Source organism: Rhodamnia argentea, chromosome 2, assembly GCF_020921035.1.
Source record: "Rhodamnia argentea isolate NSW1041297 chromosome 2, ASM2092103v1, whole genome shotgun sequence".
In the NCBI taxonomy this organism is placed as follows: Eukaryota; Viridiplantae; Streptophyta; class Magnoliopsida; order Myrtales; family Myrtaceae; genus Rhodamnia; species Rhodamnia argentea.
In genome coordinates, this window is record NC_063151.1 from 31,858,379 (window position 1) to 31,884,442 (window position 26,064).

A 26,064-nucleotide genomic window follows, 5' to 3' on the forward strand; every position below is an offset into this window, starting at 1 on the left:
TGTTTTTCGGAGGGAGAAAAAACGGGTGGATCCAGAGATTTGACGCAGATTTTGGACCGTCGTCTCGTGGGGGGGAAGGCGAATCACAGTCGCAAGAACTTCTACTCTCCCTCGGAGACAATGGTGGGGCGTGAATCATGAAGACAAGAAAACCCGTGTTATGCAACTGCCATGGCCTCCCATTTGGCTCCCCCTGCCTTCTCGCCGACGACGAACGCCGCCGCTTGCCAGCTCCGGTCGCCGAGGAGGCTGCCGCTGCCCGCTGTGCTCTCCGTCCAGTGCTGCTACCGCGGTCCTCCGTACAACACGCTCGTCTCTGAGGTATGCCGGCATTGTCGTGTGAGGAAGGCTAGCTCGCTCTATGAAGATCGAAACGGTCGGGTCGGGGCATAGTCATCGTTTTTTTGACGGAGCAGTTGTTCCGGATGCCAGCATGGGGGTTTGAATTTGATCTAGTAGGTGATTTAGCGCCATCGGTTGAGTAATTTTGGACAGTTGCGGAACTTTTGCTGCGCCGTGGTGTGAGAGAATGGTTTTTTTGACGGTGAAACGCCTCATGCATTTTGGTCGGACACTGGAGTGTAGTCATCTTCATCATTGTTTAGTCCTGCGATCAGTGAGCTACTTGGAATTATTCATCCCGTTGTTCTTCGCTTTGACTTTAAAATTTGAACTTGGAGGTGCATTGATGTGTTTGAGTATGCATGCATTTATATGTTTGCGAGTGCGTTGGCACGCTCGCGAGGAATTATTTCCGGCACTTACAGATCTTACATAAATGACTGATCTCCAATAGGCTGCTGATTAGTTGGTTCATGCTTCTATGGTTAATTTTTAGCTACATGATGCTCATCTTGAAATTGGGAAATCCCTTGTTTCCTTGCCTGCTCTGAGTCTGGATATCCTTCTTCCCTGAGAGATGTTTTGCTCTGCTCGAGACTTGTGATGCTTCGTCCATCCTCGCATATTGAAGTTGGGAATGTTCTCGAACTGAACATTTGTTTAGGGATGAATGTCGCTTTCACAGCTTTGTCTCGAGGCTTTAATTGGTTATTTCCGCGAGCACAGAAACACGTTGCTAACTGTGCTAGAATTTTCTTCTCGTTGCCCCACAGCCAATCTCTGCTTTCGCTCTGATATTCTCTGAGTTCGTAGGCTGTTAGGCTTTTGGTCCCTCCAGCGAGATTTGAAGCTTCAAAGTTAAAAGTCGATATTACGGGAGGAGAGTCTTATAATAATACTGGAATTATCCCAAGAACTTACATCTTATCCCACTGTGACTTCACTGCCAATCTGACTTTAACCATCTCCAATGTCATCAGTCTTGATCAGGTATATACTTTCCCTTTGCAAACATATTCTTTCCTTTCCAGACTTGGCAACAATGAATAGATGAATAAAAAGACGTAGTATAGAGGATTATCATCAGAAGTTTAGTTGAATGCGGCACATAGAATAGATATTTCAATATCTTTTGAAGACTTTTAGTTGTTAACTGAATTGCATTTCTATGAGCTTCATTTTGCTTGTCTTGATGCCAGTTAAGAGGATGGTACAAAAAGGATGATGTGGTGGCTGAGTGGAAGTTAGTCAACAAGGAGATGTGTCTGCACATTCATTGCTTTGTTAGCGGTCCAAATCCCTTGCTATACCTTGCTGCTGAGTTTAGATACCACATTTTCTCCAAGGAGATGCCTCTGGTAATCATCTACTCTGTGTTCGCCTCCAAATGATTTGCTTATCATGCTAAGTCGTTTATGATAAGTAGGAAATGTATATGAGAACCATTAGTGATTTAGTGGCGACCGCAGTACGATAATATAATGCCTGATGTTAGTTGCAGAGGACAGGGAACAAATTAGAAAGCAATTCACTGCGGCAATGGTATTATAGATTTATAGCTTCAGGGATATCTTAAAAGCATTAACTGTTCCCGTAGAAAAGCTTCCTACGTAAAGTTTTGTGCAGAGAACAGTGTAATTGTCCAAGTTCAATCCTCACAAATCTTCAGCCACGTGTGCATGAGAATGCTTACGTATTTTTTTCATTTCAGAGAGATTTCGTCCTTTTTAATCAGTAGTATACATCAATGACTATTAATTTCAGGATGACTATGAACAGGATCTCCCTTTCCATTTGAACCAGGTACTCAAAGCAGTGTCGCATGGGGATGCATTACTTTTCAGAGATCATCCAGGATTAATGGATGCTCCAGTATGGGTTTACTTCCATTCGAGTTCTCGAAAGTACAACCGCATAGAATGCTGGGGGCCTCTCAAGGATGCTGCAAAGGTAATATTCTTATAATTTCTCATCCTTTCTTTTACCATTAGTACATCTGCGTTCTGATCAGTCGGACACTTGCATCTGTTTGGAGTGATATAGTGGCATCAGGTTTAGGTTGTCGCGTTTCATATTCCGCAGAAGCATTGTCCACTGCAGATTGGAGGAAATAATCAATTCATGCCCAAAATCTGTTTACCCCGAAACCTCAGGCTCGTGTCCGCCCAATGAGCTTGTGCTTTAGCGTTTTGCGTGCAGTGGTCAATGTTTTGTGATTCAGCCTTTTTGTTTTTAGTTCTTCATAAGCAATTCAAAGTTTGAAAGAGTGCTTATTGCTCTTCTGGAGGGGAATGACACTGCATGGTTTCCATCTTTTTCCCTCTGTATTTGTCATCCTCTTCATTTCACTGAGTAGTTTTGAGGCCTTTTATTGACGAAACTTGTGTAGGATCAAACTAAACGTTGTATACTTTTGGCCATCTATTGTGTAAAACAGAGAGAACAAATTCAAGGATTTTTGACGGGAAGCAATGACGATTCCCCTGTGCCTGGAAAGTGGAGAGGCCCTAAATCAATCTTCCAAGCTCTCTTTGCCTTCCTCCTGTAAATGTGCAAGGCAACACAGTGCCAATGGCCTCTACTAAGAGCCCCACTCAATTTTCACACACAGAGGAGAGGATGACAGAGCTGATTGGTAACATTGCGGAGGAACTTCACTGGAGATGAAAAGGTCAGATGGCTTATAACTACGATTATTTGATCCTGATTCATTCGCAGCTAACTTAATTCATTTAGCTGGAAATGTTGAAAAAACTGGTGCAATTGTCACCCACCCATTCCTTTACTTTCCTTAGGCCAGCAGCTGAATGTATTTCTTGCTCAAAAAATGGACAAAATGCTTTAATGAACAACTAGATTCCCAATCTGAAATCATGAATGCAGAGTTTCACATTGTTTGTTTCTTCTCGAGCCCCTTTTTTCCGCTCATTTGGTGCGTTTATCGCCAATTAACCTTAGGTGTTAAGCTCGAGCTCGAGCTATGTGGGATTGTTGCTTGAATTGAGGGTAATGAGTTCCTGTAAACTGGACCTATCATTTGCCAGTTTTCTCATCAGCTCAGCCATACTCATCGGTTCAGCCTTTTCCTCAATGGCAATGGAGAGCGATACTAAGTTTTATAGCCCAAAATCCAGTTGAAACTATGCTCTGAAAGGCTACTTTGCGGCTCTTGAAGGGCAATGTACAAGTATATGAAATTGGAGCATTAGGAGTTGTACAGTATGTATCCGGGGACTTTTTTTAACAAGTTGGTCGTATTCAAAGTACTCAAACTGAGACATATTCTGTAGATTAATTTAGGGATTAATTTTAGTATCTTTATTAATAAGGTCACAATCAAACTTTTTACAGCAAACCAATTTTCTGTTTCAAACCTTTACTGGCTTTCAGAACAATATGGTCTTGATATAGGTAACTCTCACATAAAGACAAACACTAAGAAATTGATCGAGTGGTATGCCTATTCAATCTTCTCTCGAGACTTAGGTTTGAATTGACATACTTGCGCATTCTCCCCGGACCACTTAAGAAGCACAGACCCTTGTATTTTGAGTAATTACTCGAGTGCTTAAAATGTCTCGAACACCTCATTAATGTTATATAAACAAAAGAGGAAGTGTCAAGCGAAGACGGTAAAAATCAGAGATTTTTGGAACAAAGCCCACTGGACATTAATCTGAGGGGTCGAACGAGCATTGACTTACGTAATTAAAAGAGAAGAGTACACTTTCGTAATGTCCACGGTCCACTTCTCGTCATCGTATCAAGAGAAGGCAACTACTAACGACACGTGCTCCAGAACATCCAAATGCAACACGCTTTCGTAGAAATCTTGGCGACTCGTCCAACGTTAACCGAGTGAGTCGAGCGATGAGATTTTAATTCAGATTATGTCTCTAGATGACAAGGATAAGTTTGATCCGCGTCGGACAACGACATATGTACGTAACTTTGATTCCAAACGGATCCCATTTCTGTGGCAGGCTTAGCCTCTTAACCGCATCCTTCACCGCGTAGGCGTCTCCTATAATAACACTCGTGCAAAGATGGAAACATACCAAGCCCTTAAATCGCACAAGCAATTGACAAGAGAAACGATGAGCCCACATGGATCGCCGGACGCCATGGAGATCCGGAGGGCGCGTCGCCGCGTCGCCCCCCCGAGAAGGGGGTCCGTCCAGCGAAGGATCGCCGCGACCATCGCCCGCGGCGTTAAATTCGTCGCCGACAAAATAAGCCGCCTCCTCCGACGTGACCGCCGAGGACAACCCTAGCCGACGCCGCCGCGCTTTTATTACTAAGCCAACGAATAATGCGCGAGCCCTGAAGTTTTCCCATTTTGGTGTGTATTTTCCTACTCTCTCTCGTTGCAAAGGGTCGGTAGATGTAACGGTCGTCTAGTAATTCGAAGAATTATCAATTGAGGGAGAGATTGATACATGCTACCTGATGGACCGGCCAGTATGGGCTCCAAAGATAATCTCCCTCGTCCGCGCGAAATTTAGCTTAGTTTGCACAGGAGGTAATTAGATCTCTCTCTCATAAGTTCGTAAAGCATAACAAAAAAAAAAACTTCATTAGGAACACTAATAGATGAGATTAAATTAATTAAAGTAAAAGAGAATGTTTCCTCAAGTACTATTTGACATCGTTCACATGGGTGCCCCGTGCTACAATTTTGGTATTCATTCATATGCACATTATTACTTTGTCATCAGTCTGACTTCGCCTGTGAAGAAAGTTCTCTCTCGCCGCCAACGTGATAATCAAGTATGGATCTCTGCCAATCCATTTGCGGATGAAATGCGAACCACAATTCCATTGAATCAAAAAAGTCGGAGAAATATTGAGGTTTCGCTTGTTTCGCGAAAAATTATTGATTTGGAAAGCATTTTTCTAAAAATAATGATGGCTTGTTTATCTCGAAAGAAATTCACCGACGAGAAATGTTTCCATTGTCGGTACTACTTATATGTGAACGTCTTCGTGCGCGATGAAAATATTTTTCGTTCGTTGATTTCTGTAAGCGATATAAGCGGTCATTTTTTCAAGAAAATGTTTTTCAAATCATCCATTTCTCGGGAAACAAAGGGAGCCTGAGATTCTAAGTCTGATTATCTCTCTGTTTTCCTACACGTAATAAAGACTTCGGCCCGTAGAAGTAAATGGAGAACTGAGGATATGTTTGGGGACGAGCGGAAGGGAGAGAGGAAAATAAGAGACGGATATGGAAACTGGGGTGGATTGTAAAATTCTTGCGAGGGAGAAAAACCTAATTTCCCTTTAATGTCTTCAGCCGGCCGATTTTGGCCCCTCACATATTGTACATTTTAAAAGAAACAAGAAAGTCTTTCTCGTGTTAAGAAAAATCCTACTGATACATTCATGTCACGTCGATTCGATGAAAAGAAAACACGGGTACGCTCTTGAAACGTTTACCCCCAAACATATTTTCTATTTCAAGAAAATAAAAATACTAAATTGATGCACTTGCGATAAATTTACCTTCTATTAGTTTTCATCCAGCATTCTCATTAAATTGCCGATGTAGAGACAGACATGGTAAACAACTCGGATGATCAACGTTTGACGTGAATCCAACGTGGAAATCCAACAAGAATGGATCTCCTAATAGACATTATTTTGGAGAAGCCATATCCGAAGGAAATGAACCGATATTGTGAAATCTGATAATTTTGCCATAAAAGCTTCATGACATTTTGCCCCAACGTAGCCCTAAAATTTTGGTAGACTTGTCATGGGTGCATTGATTTGGGATTTTTTGTGACATAAAAATTGGTTGGTTTAAATATGGCACATGCTTATCAATTTGGAATGTTTTGTGACGCAAACATGAGTTTGGGATAAATGTTCAAAGGGTTTATTAGTTTGAGAAGTTTTTGCGGCGCGAAAATTAATATGAGACAAATGCGATCTGGGTGTGCGAGTTTGATTTTTTTTTTTTTTTTTTGTGCTATTAACCCTTTAAGAAATTACTCCCTCTCTTTCTACAAAACTTCATACATGGACAAAACTATGAAAATTTGAAAACTTCAGATAATATGAATATAAATAGGAAGCTGTTAGCGTGACGAGACGACAATACTGTAGTTATTTCTGATTACATGATCTCCTAATCAATGAGTGTTATATACAAAATACGCGGTGATGATGTATGAATTTACGATTAAGATTGTACCGTTAATATTTTCAGGGGAGCATTTTGATATAAATATCCATTAATACATCTTCATCCGTTTCTGTGCTTCTCTCTCTCTAGCTATTGAGTTTCAACTTCGATCGTCAATATAAAACTAAAATGTTTTTACGTACGCACTCAATTTGCACAAGTTCTAGTGCACCCACCAAAGCTTATAGTTCCTCATCTGAGAAAACTTTCATCGAGCATCTCATGTTGGATTGTAGAGACTGGAATATTTACTCCTCAGTTCTTTCGATGACCGACAGAATTGAAGTTGTTTTATTCCAGCGCCCCCGCCCTGAAAGACAGAACCGTGGACTTCTGCATAGTCCTTTTTTTGGTGTCAGACAGATCCATTTCTAAGCCGTACTTTTGCTCGCATATCCTTCACCGCGGAGGCGAGTCCTATAGAAGAAGAAGAAGTTCGTTCACCCGTGCCCATCGCATAGAATAATAATAAGAGAACGAGGAGTCCACAGGGATCATCAGATGCCATCAGAACCCGATGGCCGTATAGCTGCGTCAAAGTGATGTGGGATAACAACTTTAACACCCCCTCTCATGTGCAAGCTAGATTGCGAGCGGGGCATGTGGAGTTTGACTAATGTAGAATGAATGCACATTCACAAACGGGATAATGCTGGCCCTAATACCATGTTAGGTTTAGAGAAATAGATAATAGAATAGATGCGATTCTCATTAGGCACAAGGCTAATATAATATACATACAAAAAAGGGTATAAGCGTAAATACATACAAAAAGGAAAAACTCTAACCCTAATATATACAATATATCTAACAGATCCGTCCAACGAAGAATTGTCGCTAGTGTCGTCCGTGGCATTAGATTCCTTGCCGATAAGATAAGTCGCCTTCTACGACGTGACCACGGAGGAAAACCCTAATCAACACCATCTTACTTCTATTACAAGCAACAAACTATGTGCAAGCCCTTAATTTATTTTATATATATATATATTCCTAGTCTTTGTCCAATAGTTTGAAGAATCATCAGCTGGGCAAATGTTTGGGTGAGAACCACGACCCTCGGCAGCTGCCGGTGGGCGCTCGCCGGCCTTGCCCAACAGCCGGCAGAGACAGCCGAGCCTCAGCCTTTGGCCGGCGGCCTCTTGTCGGCCATTAACAAAAAAAAAACGATAAAATTTAAAAAATTTCATGCCGGTGCCGACAGTGACACGTTGCACACAGGACGGCCGACGTTCATATCATCAATTTCGAAATAAAATTGGCCGAAAGGACTGAATTTGAAAATATACAAAAAATTTAGGATCAAATTGGTACAATTGCAATAGGTTTATGATTTTTTTAGTAAGTCCCCCGTTCTCAGTGAATGTGGATAAAATTCACACATGCGAGATTAGTTTGCACAAGAGGGGATTAGTTTCCTCTCTAACATATCTTCCTTAACTATTGAACAAAACAAAAAGAAGATTCCAAGGTTAATCCAACACTAACCATGCTTTGGACTTGGCATGTCCGAGCACATTTCCGAATCGAAGATTGTGGATTGATTAAGGAAACGACGGCCATGCCCCTATAACCAAAAGTATAGTTTTTGGACAAAAGTTTTACATGATAGGGCAACAGAAAAGATTGCCCCATAGAGCCACTCCAGTTGCACTTGGACAACGTAGGAAGTTGCTTTGCCCACACCCCAAAAGTGGCCGCAACTTGGCCCTGTCTGCCTTAAGCCCCCTCTGGCATGAAGGTGGCACGAAGGTTCCTCCCTCCCTCCCTCTACAGTTCGCTGTTTCTCCATGCATTGACACTTCATGCACAGACACACACACACACACAACACAAGAAAGAGCGATAACCTAGTGGAAGCAGAAGATGAGGACGGAGGTGGAGAGGCCGAGGCTAGCGGTGGCGGCGGTGGCAGCGCAGAGAGCAGGGGGTGGCGGTGCAAGAATGGTGAGGTTTCCACCGGTCAGAGGGAGCATCAAGAGGAAGATACTCGGGCTCTTGTATCGACACTTGAAACTCGGAAGCAAATTGGCTCTTCGCTACCTCCTCGAAAGCTGCCGCCACCACCACCGTTAGCACCACACATCCATATTATCTTCTCATCTTGATGCTTAGAAAAACTTACAAGAATGTGAAAACTTAAGGAACATCCATCTGATCTCACCAGTCACCAAGATCGACTCTCAAGGGCATTTCCACATTGTTTCATACCATATATATGTTTGCTGCGTGACATATCGCTATAATTGTGAGTTTCTAATCATGTTTGTTGTCTGAAATCGATGTGCACGGCCAGTACTGTGCATGTAAGACTTTAGGTGGGAATCACTCAACTTCGTTCCAGTGGTTTCTTTATTGTCTTCGTTCATGTTTTAGCAATTACAGAATTCAGATTATACTGTGCTTGTTGTGGCTTCTTGAGTGGAGAAAAATGATTTAAGGAACGGTGGAGCGAGCAGCAAGAATTGGGAGACTGAAATAAGCTCATCACAAATTAAGCTGTAAATACAACAAAAAGGTGATGCTTACCCTAAGCTTGTTTGGTGAAAATAAGGTCATTTGCGGGCTCTATCTTCAATCTCAGCATGTGCTGTTAATTAGCTAAAGACTTTGTAAACTTCCGCAACGCAAAATGCTCGATCGAGCTTAGTTTAGTGCCTTTGAGTATTCTTATCTTTCTCTAAACCTGCCCGCGCCTCTTTTGAGCTAAATCTGCAGGTCGAAGTCAAATCTTCTCTGTGAGATGTTTGTGGTGTCACTGCTTCCCTCTCACAGCTTCAAACAAGTTTCTTTCATCTTATCCTGTATTGAATCGCACCAATTTTCTCTTTCAATAAGGGCATTTCTGATCAGAACTTTCTTTCAACCCCAATGGAAGGATTCGGTTCTAGACGAGGATCCACCCATGTGTGGAAAAACTAGTGAAAAGAGTCATATGTTGCATTTGTTAGAAGAAAAGAGAGAGCCTCCTAAACATCCCTGCAAATGAAGATATATTGATATTAAACACATATGAGGCTCTCACCAAGTAACCAAGTTTGGCTGGCCAGGTAGAGATATTAGTCCTCGCTATAACCATATTAAGTTATAAGGGTCATAAAGGGATTGCCTTAATTTTTAAAAACAAGCTTAAGTGAGTCATAAATGGGTTAGTTAACAAGTTAATGGGTCTTAAATGGATCATAAATGGATTAGTTAATGTAATAAATTGAAGTAAGTCATAAACAAGTCAATTTTTTTTAATTCTTTTAATATTCTGATTTTTCAAAATGTTTTTTTTCTTTTCCTTTTTTTTTTCTATGAAATCCAGCAAGGGTCGTCATGATTTAATATTGAAGTGTCTTAGCAATATGGATCGGATGGGTATACGTTGGGTCGGGTAAAAGTCATTATATTTGTATTGTATGGAAATTAGTCAAAATAGGTTAAATAGATCAGTATGGGTCGAATCATTTGCTACCCCGACCCGACACACCCATTCGACGGCTTTAGTCCTCACTAGCGGAGCTTTGGCTATAGACTCCAACTAAATTTGGGTAGGCAACTCATGTTCCACTGAGTGGAAAGGCTTAACGAAACTATATGAGCTTGTGGTTAGCTTCGCGGATTGACTAAAAAATCACTGTCTAATTGTTCTGCTCTGAAGAGACTTATTTTGAGTATGCTTGGCTAGCCTAATCGGGCAAGGGCTGAAGTACAAAATTTCTTGCTTGAACTATGGAACCCCAAAGCATAATCGATTATAAATATGTATCTCTCCCACCAATCTATACCGCTCCTTGCTCTCTTAGTAAAAAGCAAGACCTCATAAGGCAAAGATGGAAAAATGGATTTATGATGATCAACAACTAAAAAGGATGGTTGTACTATTTGGTAAGTGCTGGAAGGAGACTCAAGTTGCTGCTTACCTTGGCTCTGTCTAGTTTTGATCTGGGCACATGTGACTCAAACTAATCATGCTGTACATGAGATCGCAGACTGTCCATGATAGGGGAGAAAGAGAAAAGCAATGCTGGCCAAAGAAATCATCAATGGATGGTGTGGAGTCCAACTGTGAAGGCCCTGCAGACTCATCGTTTAACACTGCAAATCAAATATGGACCAGAGAGCAGCTCTTGGGAGAGAATATAATACTGTTGCAATTATTGGGTGATTACAAATGAGGAGAGAGCTTTCCTATTTACGTAAGAGACATCAATGACTATTGTTGATTGCCCTCAATCAAATGGTAGATATTGCAACTCTCTATCTAACAATGGAAGCGCACCTCCCTTTGAACCAATATGGTAAATTTACCATATCACCCGTGAAATATTCTAGAGAACTCAAGAAAACTTTAAAAACCAAGACATCAAATCTCGTTGATTATCCGAGCTATATCGTTAGTTGGTTGGGTCACGAAACCTTCGATCCGTGACACATGAATAAATGACCATTGTTATTTCTTGTCGGAATAATGCACTTGTTATTTGTTTGGTTGTTCCCTTTTAGTGTTGTCAATTAGATGTTGGCATGAAATATATGTGAGATTCGTTTTATTAAATGAAAGTTACGCTAGGATCTCATGTTTCTTGGCCTCGCATTCAAGAGCTAATCAAATTCAATTTTGCGAATAATGCACTTGTTATTCGTTTTTCCTCATCAACTTCCATAGTGGAAAGATGCCCACATTGGATGGAGTGACTTTTCGATTTATTTACTTTTTAGCATTTAAAATTTGACTCTATTTGAGTTTTAACACCCCAAAACAGTCAAAAAAAAATATACATATGGATTTTTAAGATCATTTGCAATCATCAAACGTCTCAAAGAGTCAAAAAGTAACTTAATAGTTACTAAAATTTACAAGGTTACCAAAGAAATGATGAAACTTATTAACATCGATTGCTAGCATAATAGCGTTTATGAAAAATTACTACTGTCCATTAAAATTACCAACCACGGCTAAAACCAGCACGTTTCAGACAGTAGACGACTCATCACGAGTACAGCAAATCGAAAGTTATCGAGTTCTAGGACGCGTATTATTTGCTTCCTTTATCCAAGAACACATTCAAAGGTCTCATTAAAATAATAATCCTCGTTATTTACACGTAATTTAGCTAGGCCTATTAGCAACTTCTGATAGATAAAGAGAAAAGACAGCAACTAGCAACCGGGTAGAAAAGTCAAACACAAGCTACTAACAACCAAACAATAAACACTCTGATACTCTCGAATGGTACAACCATCAACAACAGCTCCACCTCAAAATAACCAACTAAAACATATACACAAACCGTGATGATCAAAGTCCCCACAAGAATTTATTTACCTGACATATATATATCTGAGAAAGGGATCGGAAAAATAGCTGAAACCCTGTATTCAGACTCGTCATCAACGTCCCACGCTGCTCGCTATTTAAAATGACCTGTTAGGTTTCGAGGATGACGACGACGAGGACGACTTGGCTTTTGCGAAATCCACAAGATCCTTGAAGAGTGCATCTTCTTGTTTCGCTTGCTTGGTTGGGGTAGATGAATTCAGAGACATGTTCTGAGTGTGACCCACCAAGCTGTCATAAGAGGAACCCGATCCACTACTCGAATGGGAACTTCCCGGGAAACCTTGCTTTTGGTCAAAAAATTGCTGCCTCTGATTGTACCGCGAAGGTGGTGGTGGAATAGAGTTAGGAGACTGAGTCGTATCCCAGGGAGCTGGAGGAAGCCGATCAGCAGATCTGCTCAATGGGAGAGGCTCATCATATGCAGGCTGACTATCATAAACAGGTGAAGTTTCCGGGCTTTTGCCATATGAAGGAGGAGAATAATTGTTGTCCGAATGATTAGGAGGTCGAAAAGGCCGCGCTTTATCGATGGAGCCTTGAGATTTATAAGCATCACCACTGAGAAAGTCCACTGTGCCAGAATCTCCTGAGATTGGCTTCTTTGATGAGGGTGGAGGAGCAAGTGGGTTCAGTCGATATGGTTCTGCTTTAGTGTCAACTGGTTTCCTGTTGTGACCATTGTCCCTTGATGACCTGCGAAAGGGAAAAGTGGAATATCTGAGATAAGATAAGCGATAAGGATCTGGTAGAGCTTTTAGAGTTCCGTTGTTTAAAAACTTCAGATAGATCAAATTTATTATTTCTTAATGCTTAAAATAACCAAATGCACTGCCAAGATGACCAGTCATATTTTAATCATGCTTTTTACACCTTCCACAATACACACCAATTTTTTTGGACCAAAAAAGATTAGGATCCTCTCTGGAACTTCAATCAATTCAACTCCGTGAGATTGCACAAGACAAGAAAATATTTTAATCTATTGCCCAATGCAACTAGCACCGTCTTGTCAATCACATTTCCAGTGGCACTAATGCAGATGTATTACCTGTGAGATAATTGGGAAAAGTCATCTTCCGATTCATCATCCTCATGGTCCACGTTTACAAGGGGCATAACTGGAGTTACACTTGATACTACCCCAGCAGTAGAAGTTCCTCTAGCAATGTCATCATGCCGGCTAAGTACACGCTGCAAATTGTCATTCAGCGCCAGTCCTTGACACAGAAGGTCCTCATCACTGAAAGAACAAATTTTTCTGTCAGGACAATTCTCACATCAGAGAACCCCAGAAAAGATTATTATCCTCCTTACGTAGTCTCATTCACAAGCAGCATGACCCGCTTTTGATAAGAACGGCACTGATCAACAAGGTCTACAATCACTTCATCCTTCAAAGCCTGCCAAGTATACACCGTTGTAAGAATTTGAATTTAAGTGACCATTTTCATATGTTTATTATGCGTTCTTCTAAGTGAAAACGAAAAAGGAAAGAAGGCACATAAAAATATTAGCAGAGCTAAATACACAGAGAATTGGTGACGAGCAGGTGTTGCAGATAAACAACACTAGAAATATCAGAATTCTGTTTCCAAAAAGAAGTGGAAAGCAGGTAGGCTACATACACAAACAATGCGACATAGATTGTTACCTCAGGTTTCTTAGCATCCACTGCTCCAAGCATTTCCATCAAAACATCAGCTAACCCGCGAGCATTTTGTATCTCTGACAAGCTGATTGTGAAAGATATTACAATTACAAAATGACCACAACCATCTAGAATTACTCATTGTTCCAGGTGAACTAATCAGTTAGGGCAATTTTATAGTTCTAACAGTTTGCAGTGCAAATCGTTTCAGTAAAGAAACACTTTTTTAGTTAGTCTGACAACTGCTAAAAGTACTCTATAGCAAATGCATACACTGACTCAATCACCAGCAGATGTCCGAAAGCAGAGCACCCGTTGCATGCCCATGCAGACATGCACCCAAGCACCAACGGTCACGCATAGCCACACGAGCGCACATGCACACATGCTCACACAAACACGAGGAAGAATATACGAGGCACATTTGAGAGGGACGATGACATATTGCTCTCTCTCAAAAACAGAAGCTCCTACACAAAGATGAGAAGGAAGAAAGGAGGAGCAAATTCCAACTTGTAAGTGGCCAGGTAGCAAAGAGGACTCGCATTTTGACAAAATTAACGGGATTGGATGTTCCTTGAAAAGTACCTAAGACCAGAAGCATCAGATTGAAGTGAGGCCTGAATAGCAGCATCTTCAAATTCTGGAGCAGGGTGAAATATGGGTTGAGTTTGTGGTGGCGTGAACAAGGGAACAGCATTTTCTTCTCGTGGTGGAAATTCAACTCCAGCCGCCTGTTAATAATTGACAAGATCAATCTAGGAACTGTACATTAAGATTACCCAAAAACACAAGCCATAACAAACAAACTAGGCATGAATGGAAAAGTCCCGTTATGTTAAATAGGGCAACAACAAGGGAAAGCACTCAAACTCGAAACGAATTGAATCCCAATCTTCCTAAGCCTCTAATCTTCCAACAAAGAAGTAAGTCCAGAGCTCAAGCATGGGGAAATTTTACAATTAATAATACATCATAGCTATGTACATGGACAAGACAGTGAACCCAAGTTGAATCAGTCTATATGAGGGAACAGCAATGTCTCCAAGAGGTGCACTGCAAGGAAACGAACTCATAATGACCTGGCCAGGACACTGTTGTTAAATATTCCCGCCACAGAAAACTTAAATGTCCAAAGACCACTAGTGATCAGTTAACTACAATAAGCTTTATTTGTCATATCCTCAATAAGGGGCACCGCGACTTTTTCTCGACCACAGTAATTTTGCATCTTAGCCTTTCTTGAGTGTAAATGATTCAGTTGATGAGTTCTAATCTACACTGCACTCGTTTTTTTGCACATAAGGTGCCTGACGGCATGACATTCCCTGCCACAAAGCATCACTAGCATTATTGTCTTATAGAAAATTCTTCTCATGCAGTTACACAGCATGGGGAACAAAGTATTCTTCCAGCTATAAAATCTTCCCTATGCTTAAGTGGCATTATATGATCATACAAGATACCAAATACGCTTATCAACTCATCCATACAACTATTATCTTGTGTGCAAAAGATTTCTCTGTCCTGCAAAATGGATCTATTCTAACAGTTGTTACTCTCCAATTCTCACCAGTGTGTCCTTTAACATCTAGACCCTCAAGTATCTGTCTCTAACCAACTTAAAGGAAGCTCTTAGGTTCTAAAAATTCTACAGAATGTGAAATTCACGTTTACTTCAGCTAGAATCTCGTCAACCACACTATTTTATTTGCAAGAAGCATACTCCAAGAAATATCATCTTCCTTAATCCTAGTGAGCTCAGTGACCAATTAACGTCACATGGACAAAGCCACAACAAGATAAGGAAATTATACATGAAAGTATTTCTCACATACAGTGATGCAAGAATAGCTTCTGGAACTAAGACAAGAATCAAGCATAATTACCCTCAATTCATTATAAGCTGCATGATATTGGGGATACGTCCCCCTAGGTCCACCAAAAGCTTCCTGCCATGTGTCGATTAGAATTAATATTTTCTCCCTTACACTCAAATCAGGCTGCACATTGAACAAAACATCCATCAGAATGCTGTGTGACACCGTAAACCTATCAAAGAAAATTATTAATAAAGAGGCAATCTTACCCTTTTCTTTACTATTTTAACCATATCACGCAAGATATCGCGCTCAACAATCAGCTGGAAAACATTCTCGCCACAGTTTTTGCTGAGAGCCTCCAGTGCCTGGGTCAAGACATGAGTAATAAATCATTAGCTAAAGAAACCAATCTGCCAGAAGTTAATAACAGGACAGAGCAAAAAGCATCAATCAACCGGAGCAAAATCAAGATATCGAGAATTCACTCATAATAGACACATACTGGAAAGGCATTGCACACACCATGACACACAACTGCTCGCATCTTTGCGTGCAAATACACATCAATGGCTAGCTACATAAACGTACATAGAAACAAAGTATCAAAAACAAATAAACGCATAAAAAAACGTACAAAAAGGGCCAGAATCTGTATTTTCGGATTTTTGCTGGTGAGACGCTTTTTCAGTACCTTTAGAGCGTCCTTAGCTTGCCTGCAGAAACTCATTTATAGAAATGGTTTAGAAACCTTTACATACAAAAACCAGACCGATAAAGCAAAGATTAAAAAACGACACCCAGTACAATATGCAATACACGAATCTGAGATAATTCTTTTTCAGGGAGAAAAATTGCCACATGCACCCAGATGAGAAAGAGCAGCTCAACTATATCCTGACAGTTCCAAGGACAACTTATAAAATGCTAAAAGCTAATGAAATCAATGGCCCATAATATGCAATCTTCATATGCCACCTCACCATAATGCATCAAGCATGTCTTGTCTAGAACTAGCAACTGAACTTTCCAGAATATGTTTCCCAAATGCATTTCAATTCATAATTACACACCATTAAAGAAGAATTACTGTTGGAAGTTCCTAACTCCCAGGTGTTTTTGTCTGTCTTGATACATTTGAACGACAGTCCATTCGTGACCGTATTTTTAGCAGTCAGTTGATCAATTTAACATTGCTATTACACACCATCTTCAAGCATGATCGTGAAATATCAATGATGTTTGGACATATCAATTGAAGAAAACGAATTAGGAATAGGAAGTCTACCCATTTTCCTCTGAAATAAGTAGGGGACTAATATATAATCAATTACGAGAAATATGCAGGCACGTATGTATAAAAGACATTCAATTGTGGATACATAGTGTTGTTTCAATTCCAATCCCAGCCAAAAGCGCCGATATTACATTTAAAAGTAAAGATATCAGGCAAGATAGAGGAATATCGCCGCAAAGGACTGCCAAAGCATGACATTCAACAAAAATTTCAACCCAAGAAACAGCCAGGGAAGAGTAAAAAAGTGGCTACCGTGGATCCATGTTAATTATATCACAGAGTTCAATATTAATAGCCCAGTCAGGGCCCGACAAACTGTCACTCGTGGCTCTTTCTGCACAGGCTGCTGCATTATTAGCCATTGGTGGTTCCTGCCTCTTCAATTCCGGTCCTGTTTATCCACGACAACTAAAAGAAAAGAAAACGCGGTCATAAACCAATAATCGAAATGAAACCTGCAAGACGTCGCAACTAAAGCAGAAAATGAGATCAAGAAGTAGCTAATGTATCTGATCATTACTAATTAGGCACCTCCAGCCCCATCCCTCAAGACTAGGTCGTTTTCAAGCAACAAATCAAGGAAAAAGCCACAGCCGTCCAGACAGCAGGCGGACCATTTTGACCAACGTAATCAAGCAAATAACTCGCCGAAAAACCATAGCCTAAGGTTGAATTAGCTCGCCCATCAGCCCGATCATACCTAAAGAGAAAAAAAAAAAAAACCTACACGGAGGATCGGCAATGAGCTAAAACACTTCACAGCGACCGACCGGACTGAAAACGCAAGAAAAGCCCCAAGGGAAGCGAGCCCGAGCAACCAGGGGAAGAACCCAAACCTCGCGAATCAACTGCTGCGCTCCGACGGTCTTCCGATCGCCGGAATTCGACAATCCAGACGACTCGAATCGCGCGGTGCGACGACGAATCGGACAGCGAGGATGCCGCGAGAAAGAAAAGGGGAGAGCGAAATCACGAGCTTGACCTAGGCGAATCGGGGATCTTCGAGGGAGCTTCCCAGCGAAGAGATCAGGAAGCAGAGCGAGATGGAAGAATGAAGAAGGAGAAGAAGAATGGATACAGACTTCTCCTTGAGGAGGTGAAAGCAGAAAGAGGGAAAAGAGTCAAAGGCTGACAAGGGCTTCAGCCGCTTGTATGAATTGCTTTTTCCTTTTCTTTTTCTTTTTTTCGACCCCTATTTTTTCTTTTTCGAGTAAGTAAAAAAGAGAAAGTTTGGAGATTTTTTTTTCTTTATTTGAAAGATTAACACCACTACATATTTTCACTAACGGAGAATCCAAATAGTTACTCTTAAAGATAGATTTACCGTTCCTACGACTTTTTATACGGACCCGATATGGACAAGATAGACCCGACGTGAAAAATCCGCAAATATCGACAGCATTCATTTTTAATTAAAGTACCGATTTGGACCGAGAACACCAATTTAAGATTCTTCACACGAAATGAAAACCAATCCGGGGTAAATGTTGCACAGGCATTTCAATTCGAGATTGATTTTTTTTTTTTTTTTTGCCGAGACGAAAATCCATTCGGGAGGATATTACGAGCTCGAGATTTCTTTTGGAAAATCGGTCGAGGGTAAACGGGTCACGAGAGTACCAATTGAGCGCATCGGATATCGTCTATCCTCAATTTAAATATTTACATGGAAAAGGGAAGCATGCTAACATCGTTCTCCGTCCGAAAGAAGAGAAAAGATAATGGAGTCGGTTTTAATAGTGGGGTGGTCGGAGTTCGATTTGACTAAACCTCCCACCCCCCGTCCCTATCTTTTTATGTAAATCTAGAAATAACATTAAAAATAAATTAACATATAATTCGGAAATTCATATGATATTAAAGCATCGGAAATCAATAATAAATAATTAAATATATATATAAATGTCCTTAAATGATTTTCTCGGCGGCAGCCTTTATGAGTTTATTCTCTCTCTCTCTCTCTCTCTCTTGTGAGCTGTTGACATTTTACGTTTCGTATGCGAAGGCTGTGATAAGACACCCACGACAGGCCAATCATAAGCCGCCAAATGGCAAACCGAGAGCGATTTCATTGGCTCGTGACCGACGCGACGACGATGGGGGTATTACGATTGTTCCTTTCCCCTTTGTAGGTAGGGGTCGGGGTTCCAGAAGGTCTCCGGGTTTGACTTTTCTTGATGGCGAAACGACGAGCCGTAGTAAAGCTAAGCGCGTCATCTACGTTTTGGTCATTGGCCTAGTGTGGAACCGCGGATTTTTATGTGCTCGACTTATATGCAAACAAAATGAGCTTCGTTAGACACGGGAGAATTACTAAAAAAAAAAAAATCCTAAATTTATTATAATTATGTCAATTCAGTCTTTTTTTTTTTTTTGTTGCTCGTTATGTGCTCATTCCGTGTTAAACTTTTTATATTTGTGTCGATTTAGTTCATTCAAACAATTTTGACCTAAAATTACCGATATGAACACCAATGATCCTACGTTACGCGGTCGACGTTGACGTTGACATTTTTAAATAATTTTGTTAATTTTTAGTTTTTTTTTTTTTTTGGTCTACCTTTTTCGAGCCCCTTCACTTAGGGCTAGCGAGGGCGGGAAAAAAGTAACGAAAAAGAAAAGAACAAAAATTATGTAAAATTCAACATATTATTACGATATTAATTTAAAATGTACACGTCGGCGTTGACGGTCCTATCTACGTGACATCGGCAGTTTACGGTAAAACCGAGTCGGATGAACCGAATTGTCACAAATGCAATATATTTAAGATTTTGTGGGTAAATTTTCCTGTTATCGTATGCTTCACAATACTTGTTAAGAGAAAATAACACAAATGGTCCACGAACTTTGTTCCAATATGTAATGCGATATATGAACTTTTAATTTGACCAATAGAATCCCGAAACTTTAGCTCGATGTGTAATATGGTCCATGAACTTTCGGAACATGTTCAATTTAGTCCATGAACTACAAAAAAATATTTAATGTCATCCTTGAACATGAATCAATGGAAGGACTATATTAAAATTCTTATTATAGTTCGGAGACTAAGTTGAACATGTTCCAAAATTTCAAGGATTCTATTGATCAAATTAAAAATTCAGGGACCACATCGCATAAAGTTAAAGTTCATGATCCATATTGGTCAAATTAAAAGTTCAAAAACTACATTACACATCGAGTGAAAGTTCAAGGACTCTTTGTGTCATTATCCCTACTTGTTAAACATGCTTGATTTGTAATAAACGATTCTCTAAAGTATTGAGTACAAATTGTATGGCCATAATCGATGCATGAGAAACAGCAAAATGTCTCAATTGATCATTCGATGAGTAATATCGCAACACTCAGGTCAAAATCCGATGCTCGCTTCGAAATCGGTGTGTGAACGGCTGGCGGGAGTTGGGCCAACATTTAGCGATTGTGGGGGCAGTGGCGAACTCCAATTTTTAGCGCCTGAAATGGAATCAAAGGAAGTCAACGGCCCCCCGTTCATCGATTCCACATTGCGCCGTGGTTGACTGGGGAATTTGGTGGAATCCCAATCCCCACATTGTCATTTCGACATTGAGCAGAAAGCTTCTAGATTTGGCCATGACATGACTATTCTCAAAGACGAATTGCAAGTCTCGTACACACAGGTCGTTCTTCAAGCACAATCATTCCATCGTAGTAGATATCGACAACCACTTCCTCCTTAACTTCCCCCACGTATATATGGTCACCTCGTCTTTAAATGAGTAATTGCCTCTATGTTCTTGTCGTAAACATACACAAAAGAAGACCTTTGACGTCAATTTGCAATCATCAAGAAGTTTATTCTCAAGATCATGACATCGATAGTGAGAAATTATTAGAATAGTCATCGCTCATGCAATCACTCTATTTATGAACCGTCATATACTCAAAAGTCATCTCGAAAGTTCCACACCTACTTGAAATACACATCGTCTCTTAGAAGAAGAAGTTCCTTAAAGGGTTGCAAACCTTGTAGCTCAACACGAAATTAATTCAATAAATTGACTGTCCAAGCAAGCGGTTCTCATGATAGTTTGAGCAGAAAGGCCAGCAAAAAAGAGCGGCCACGCGATTGTTTCTACGCCATGTGGTGACCCGGCGTCACTTTATATTTTTGAGTTAGACCTCTAATGCATGATCCAAGAATTGACAAATACTTGATAATGCTCATGGTAATGTGACTTATGTCATAAACACCACTACTTATCAACCGATTTTCCCCACACATCACAGGAGTTGTACGGCAAGCCGATGATGTCCAGTCAAATTGATACTGGGATGTCAGATGTACGAGGCTAATGCACGATGATAAATACCCTTTAAAAAGATCAAGAGCCAGTCATGCTGCAACCAAGAGAAGATATTCTTTGTATAAGCGAAGATCTCTTTCCATCATGTATTAAACTAGCCTTGTCTACATCTCACTCAATCGCCGATTCTACAATGGGATACTAACTCAACAGTACAAGTTACGTCCACCAATACGATCAATCTCTCTATCAACAGAGGGGAAAAAAAGAAACGTAAAGGACTAAAATTAAGCTGCGCTTGATGTGACAATTAGGATTAATGAAGGCATTCCAAATTAGTGAAGTTTCGATTTGAAAAGGAAGTGATTATAGATTAAACATTAAGTTCAAAATTAGAGTAGGTTGAACTAAGAGGAATAATGTAAACCTGCAACCGAGGATCATTGAACCTTTCATTGGCCGAATACGATTAGGGGTTGAACTGACAAAGTTCCAACACATCACCGTTTTCCAAAAGAAACAAAAAAACAATAATAACTATACCCGAGCTCTTTTGTTTTGGTCAAACTATACGCGAGCTTCTTGTTTTCGGGTCAAACTATACGCGAGCATAAGCCGTGAGAAATGGTCAAAAAGTCAAACACATTAACGTCAACCGTAATGTCACATCCAGGGGCGGTGTCGGGCCAACATCACCAGCGAATTGACCGAAGAAAGTTCCCAAGAAATTCATTGCAACCACACAGAGAAAGTGAGAATTCCTGTGTTGTTAAGATTCGACCAAGGGAAACATTATCCTCTCGGCCCATGGTCCACCGATATACTCCCAACCACATTCAGGCTACAAATAGACCGAGAGAATGCAACCCGTAGTTTCAGCGAGGCTAATGAGCAGATGTGAGCCGTGAACCTACCATCCTAATTCTGCTATTGTCAAAATAAACAAAAAAAGCACCATCGCGTGGCTTCCACCGTCCAGGAATAAAAGAGCGATCGGTGGCAACATAGGTCGTCATTCCCAGAAGAGAGAACAGTTGCAAGGAATATCGGAAATTTTATTGAAGAACCAGCAGAGCTGTCACATATTCCAGCAATGTACCTATGTACTCAGACCAGCATAATATTAAGACTCCCATAATTCATTTACTTCATCAAGACGCACACCGTTCCCATAATCTCATACTTCCTATCAACACCCCTAAAATAGCAACCAACACACCAATAACAGAAAGCAAGAACAATCCCCTCCTACCGGACGTAACGATTGCATCGCCTTTAACAGCACTCGCATCTGTGGAAACAGAATATATTTTCAACCTACTGAAGCTGGACATCCTACCCAGAGCTCGACTTACAATTGCATTCTCAGAAGCTGATGCAGGAGTGGTTGGTATTGAGTCCACAAAAGCCCAAAGAGCCGAAGAGAATTCACTCATCACACCACCACCCTCTTCGATTGGGCTTTGACTTGATTCACTGGGCAAGCTACTAGAACCGTTTACAAAACCTGAAAACAAATGCAAAATGACCACCGAATCAGCGCCAGCTGACTCGAAATACAACTCCCTCGGGAGAGAAAAGCACCGAGGATAACACGTCACACTCAATTAACCAGCAGTATGTAAAGAGAATACTTGTGCTAGAGGAGCTCATGGAGCTAGCACCAAATCTCTTTTGCATTTCAACATATGGACTGTGACAGTTCTACCAATACCATCCATCCCATCAGGAGCTTTGTGTGGATGGAGAATGGAGAGAGCCACTTTGTCCACAATAGAAACAAAGACACAGAACTCAGTGGTAGCTAAGAAAATCAACAATATCAGATCTTGTGTAACCATGTACCTGAAGGACACGGTTGGACCTCCTGGACAATTTCAGCTGAGGTATAACCTTCAATTGTTTGCTCATGCACCCACAACTGACTGGTAGTCTGATCAACGGCATTTGAGATAGGAGGTTGCTGCTGGTGGTTATATTGGTTCATTAAACCATTATCAAAACAATTAATCTGACTAGTCCCACCATCTTCCTGATCCATGGATCCAATGTCACGAAGAAACATATCCGCATCACGAAACATATCAAATTCACTGAACCCATCGAAATCATCAAACTGTGGATCTTGCGCAGGTTTCTCCAAAGCACAGAAAGAGGGGTCACTATTGATGAGATCATCAATTTCCAGGAAGTCCTCGCTTACACGAGTCTCCAAGGTACCGCATTCAGGAGCACACGTCTCAGAAGCTTCTTGCAATTGTTGCCACTGGGATGCTCCAAGCTGGGTTAGCTCAAAGTTGGCCACACTTTCATCCCGCGGAGCACTCAGACCATATGCAAAGAGTGGCTCTGAAGTGACTAGTTCTTGGGATGACGGATCTACCAATGTACTTTGTGTTTCTTCTTCCTAGAAAAAAACATGAAATATCAGTTGCGCACTGAAACATAACATCAAATATAATCAATAAATTTTCAAACACGAAATAGTCGGTCAAAAAGTACGAAACTGATCCACAGATGCAACTAATCCATTTCCTCATCCAATACCAACACCTTTTTCCACTTTAACAGTCTATTTTATTCCTAGATAAGAGCCAACTACCCAACTACTAACATTTGAAAGCAGAAGCCTTTCCTTGTATTATACCCACTATAGAGGTTGAACCTAAAGCAAGTTACAGGACACTGCATGCATCCCAATTAGAACATACTTGTTGGAATTACAAGAAGGATGAAATTGGCACTGCAGTTTCTATGACACAACCAACCAGTATAACATTCCAGAATCAAAATTAAACAAGGCAATTGTGAACAAGAAGTGGAGTATCTAATAATTAAACAGCCAAACCAGCATACTACTGAAGGATAAAACTGATTGAAGAACCAACCTGGGGTAACATATAACCACTATTATGATACCGTGGTTGCTCAAGTTCAGGCCCCTCAGCAATTTCGTTAAAGAACTCTTCAATATCATTTGGTGGAGGCAGGACCTGACTGTTGTTACCCACATTGTCTACTGAAGAAACTGGAGAAAGTTGTTTAGGACAGATCTCCTGACTAACAACCTTTGTTACAGCAGAGTAATCATCATCTGCCCAGTCTTCCTCCTTAAATGGTGCCCCATATTGCTCTCCATTCTTTGGTCCAGGTCCACTTTTCTTGAAAGCCTTATAGAGAGCATAATAGTCCTAGCAATATTAAGAGAACAAGCTTCAGGATAGATGAAAACTAAAGAAGGAAACTGGTAATCTGGCACGTCCTCAAGTGGCATACCTGCACATTTTGGCATCTCTTGAGCTCCTCTTCATCCAGAGTATATTCATGCATCACCCAGTCAGTTCGTTCCCCGTTAGGTGCTCGACCTTTGTAAAAGACTAGGGTTTTCTTCACTCCAACAGCACGGCCATTAGATGTAATGATACGATCTTTTCCTGTTGCTTTCCAATATCCATGTCTGGTTGCTCTATTTGACCTCGCTGCATTAGGATATTTCCTGTCTCTGTGACTGAAAAAGAACCACTGCCTATCCCCACTCTTCAACAAAGATTGGCCTGCATCAAAATTTCATGTCAGGAAGCTGTTGTGTTAGCAGATCCATAAGTCGGAACTTTGGAGGCAACTCACGGGAGCCACACAAAAATTTGAAAAGTTCTTCTGAAAGGTTTCTTGAGAAGTTCAGGAATAAACAATTGAGAATTAACAAGACTATTGAGTAGAAAAAAAAGCACACAATAAGCAAATCTATGTCATCCTACACAATATAACAAACCTGTGCCACCCTTCATCATCAACTTTCCTACTCTACTATTTTCCGTACAGAACAAAACCATCAGTGACAGGAGACTGATTTCAGCATAAAAGGCCTTCAAGCAAGATCGATAAGAAATAAGAAAGAAAAAAAGAACTAAACACGACAAGTTGATGACAAGAGGACAAGTTACCCACGAAAAATGAAACAACTAAATGCAAAACGATTTTTTCTATGAAACTGTTGCTAGACTAAGGCTGCATTTGTTTCACGGGAAAGCTCAAGATTTGGAAAACATTTTTCGAAAAATGATTGGTTATATCTCCTAGAAAAATTAGTCAAACAAAAAAAAATATTTTCATCATAGATAACAATCTATGCCTAGTAATTTTCATGGGTGATAAAAATATTTTGCATTCATTCTTTTTGGTACACTACACAAGTGATTATTTTTTGGAAAATGTTTTCTAAATCTTGAGTTTTCCGCTTTCCCTGAAAGAAAGCCAAGACAAAGCTTTGGCTGAACCAAGCCACTGCTAGGGATGTTTGGCATAAAATTACAGGAAAGTGCTCACCATACTAAGGCTTCACAAGTTCATGAACTTAGATGCGTACACAGACGCATGAAAATGGCATCACCCAAATGTAAGCCACCTCTCCAACTATCATCAACCACCACCACTCACTCTTAATCAGCTAGCCGACGACACCCCATAACTTCTTCTGACAAAAAGACAAAAACACGCCAAAAATGGAGACAACACCATGAACCCACCCCAGAACCCACGATCGAAAGCGCCAGTGCAGACATACAAACATAGAATAAACACAAAAGAACACCATGATCGGTGTAAAAGGCGTCTCCGACTATGTACAGATCAAGTCAACGCAGACAAGCGAAAGCAGGACAGAACACGCAAAAAAAAAAAAAAAGGAGGGGGCGCAATCAAGCAGCAGATTCAATTACCAGGTAACTCCTCAGGATCCCACTTGTAGACATCGAGCTCGGATATGATGTTCAGCCGCAGCTTGCGCCTGCAGATCTTCCTCTTAAGATAATACAGCACGAGCTCCTCATCGGTCGGGTGGAACCTGAACCCCGGAGGCCAGGAGGACTTCTCGCCGCTTCGGTCCACCGGCGACGCATCCGTGTCGACCGTCATCGCCGATTCGCCCTCAGGATCGACTGCCTTCACGCCGACGAGAGATCGGACGAAGGAGGGAGGTGTGGGGGTGGGAGAAAAGAGCGGAATACTAGTAGCACAGCAGGTGGCGTGGACTGAAGGAGTGAGGAGAGAGTGATTTGGGCGGAGTGACGATGGATGATCGGGGAGGACGAAACGAAACCCTAGCAGAGGCCGCTGGGAAAGCGGAGGAGGAGGACGGGAGATTTGCAAGATATGATTTTTACGGGGT

General features: G+C 40.9%; 3 protein-coding genes across 5 annotated transcripts; 1 reads left to right on the forward strand and 2 right to left on the reverse strand.

The window, feature by feature from the left end:
- Positions 1-66: 66 nt before the first annotated feature.
- On the forward strand, positions 67-3,206 carry LOC115738079 (magnesium dechelatase SGRL, chloroplastic). Of its 2 annotated transcripts, none has more exons than XM_030670591.2 (5): positions 67-321; positions 1,156-1,332; positions 1,542-1,700; positions 2,146-2,292; positions 2,732-3,206. In XM_030670591.2, the coding sequence occupies exons 1-5, from the start codon at positions 172-174 to the stop codon at positions 2,888-2,890; spliced, it is 792 nt and encodes a 263-aa protein (XP_030526451.1). In that variant the 5' UTR covers positions 67-171; the 3' UTR covers positions 2,891-3,206. The 2 variants fall into 2 exon arrangements, with proteins under 2 accessions (XP_030526451.1, XP_048130717.1); XM_048274760.1 differs by having other exon boundaries at positions 70-321; positions 2,780-3,206.
- Positions 3,207-11,692: 8,486 nt separating this feature from the next.
- On the reverse strand, positions 11,693-17,730 carry LOC115739754 (TOM1-like protein 4). Of its 2 annotated transcripts, none has more exons than XM_048274758.1 (10): positions 17,642-17,730; positions 16,879-17,034; positions 15,967-16,045; positions 15,599-15,697; positions 15,399-15,512; positions 14,098-14,243; positions 13,513-13,594; positions 13,176-13,261; positions 12,910-13,101; positions 11,693-12,554 (listed from the first exon to the last, which is right to left on the reverse strand). In XM_048274758.1, the coding sequence occupies exons 2-10, from the start codon at positions 16,986-16,988 to the stop codon at positions 11,936-11,938; spliced, it is 1,527 nt and encodes a 508-aa protein (XP_048130715.1). In that variant the 5' UTR covers positions 16,989-17,034; positions 17,642-17,730; the 3' UTR covers positions 11,693-11,935. The 2 variants fall into 2 exon arrangements, with proteins under 2 accessions (XP_048130715.1, XP_048130716.1); XM_048274759.1 differs by lacking the exon at positions 17,642-17,730 and adding an exon at positions 17,463-17,611.
- Positions 17,731-21,931: 4,201 nt separating this feature from the next.
- LOC115739795 (NAC domain-containing protein 17-like) lies at positions 21,932-26,064 on the reverse strand. Its single transcript, XM_030673062.2, has 5 exons — positions 25,616-26,064; positions 24,174-24,451; positions 23,786-24,088; positions 22,743-23,304; positions 21,932-22,404 (listed from the first exon to the last, which is right to left on the reverse strand). Exons 1-5 carry the CDS (start codon positions 25,809-25,811, stop codon positions 22,049-22,051), a joined length of 1,695 nt encoding a protein of 564 aa, XP_030528922.1. The 5' UTR covers positions 25,812-26,064; the 3' UTR covers positions 21,932-22,048.

Excerpts from the sequence above, each read along its gene's own strand:
- LOC115738079 (XM_030670591.2), top strand. The coding sequence starts at position 172 with ATGGCCTCCCATTTGGCTCCCCCTGCCTTCTCGCCGACGACGAACGCC. Across the intron at positions 322-1,155 it reads ACAACACGCTCGTCTCTGAG|GCTGTTAGGCTTTTGGTCCC; the intron begins GTATGCCGGCAT and ends CTGAGTTCGTAG. Across the intron at positions 2,293-2,731 it reads CTCTCAAGGATGCTGCAAAG|GATCAAACTAAACGTTGTAT; the intron begins GTAATATTCTTA and ends AAACTTGTGTAG.
- LOC115739795 (XM_030673062.2), bottom strand. The coding sequence starts at position 25,811 with ATGACGGTCGACACGGATGCGTCGCCGGTGGACCGAAGCGGCGAGAAG. Across the intron at positions 24,452-25,615 it reads GGATCCTGAGGAGTTACCTG|GCCAATCTTTGTTGAAGAGT; the intron begins GTAATTGAATCT and ends ATTTTGATGCAG. Across the intron at positions 24,089-24,173 it reads AGAGATGCCAAAATGTGCAG|GACTATTATGCTCTCTATAA; the intron begins GTATGCCACTTG and ends TAATATTGCTAG.
- LOC115739754 (XM_048274758.1), bottom strand. The coding sequence starts at position 16,988 with ATGGCTAATAATGCAGCAGCCTGTGCAGAAAGAGCCACGAGTGACAGT. Across the intron at positions 13,595-14,097 it reads TCTGATGCTTCTGGTCTTAG|CTTGTCAGAGATACAAAATG; the intron begins GTACTTTTCAAG and ends TTTCACAATCAG. Across the intron at positions 12,555-12,909 it reads TTTTCCCAATTATCTCACAG|GTCATCAAGGGACAATGGTC; the intron begins GTAATACATCTG and ends TCCCTTTCGCAG.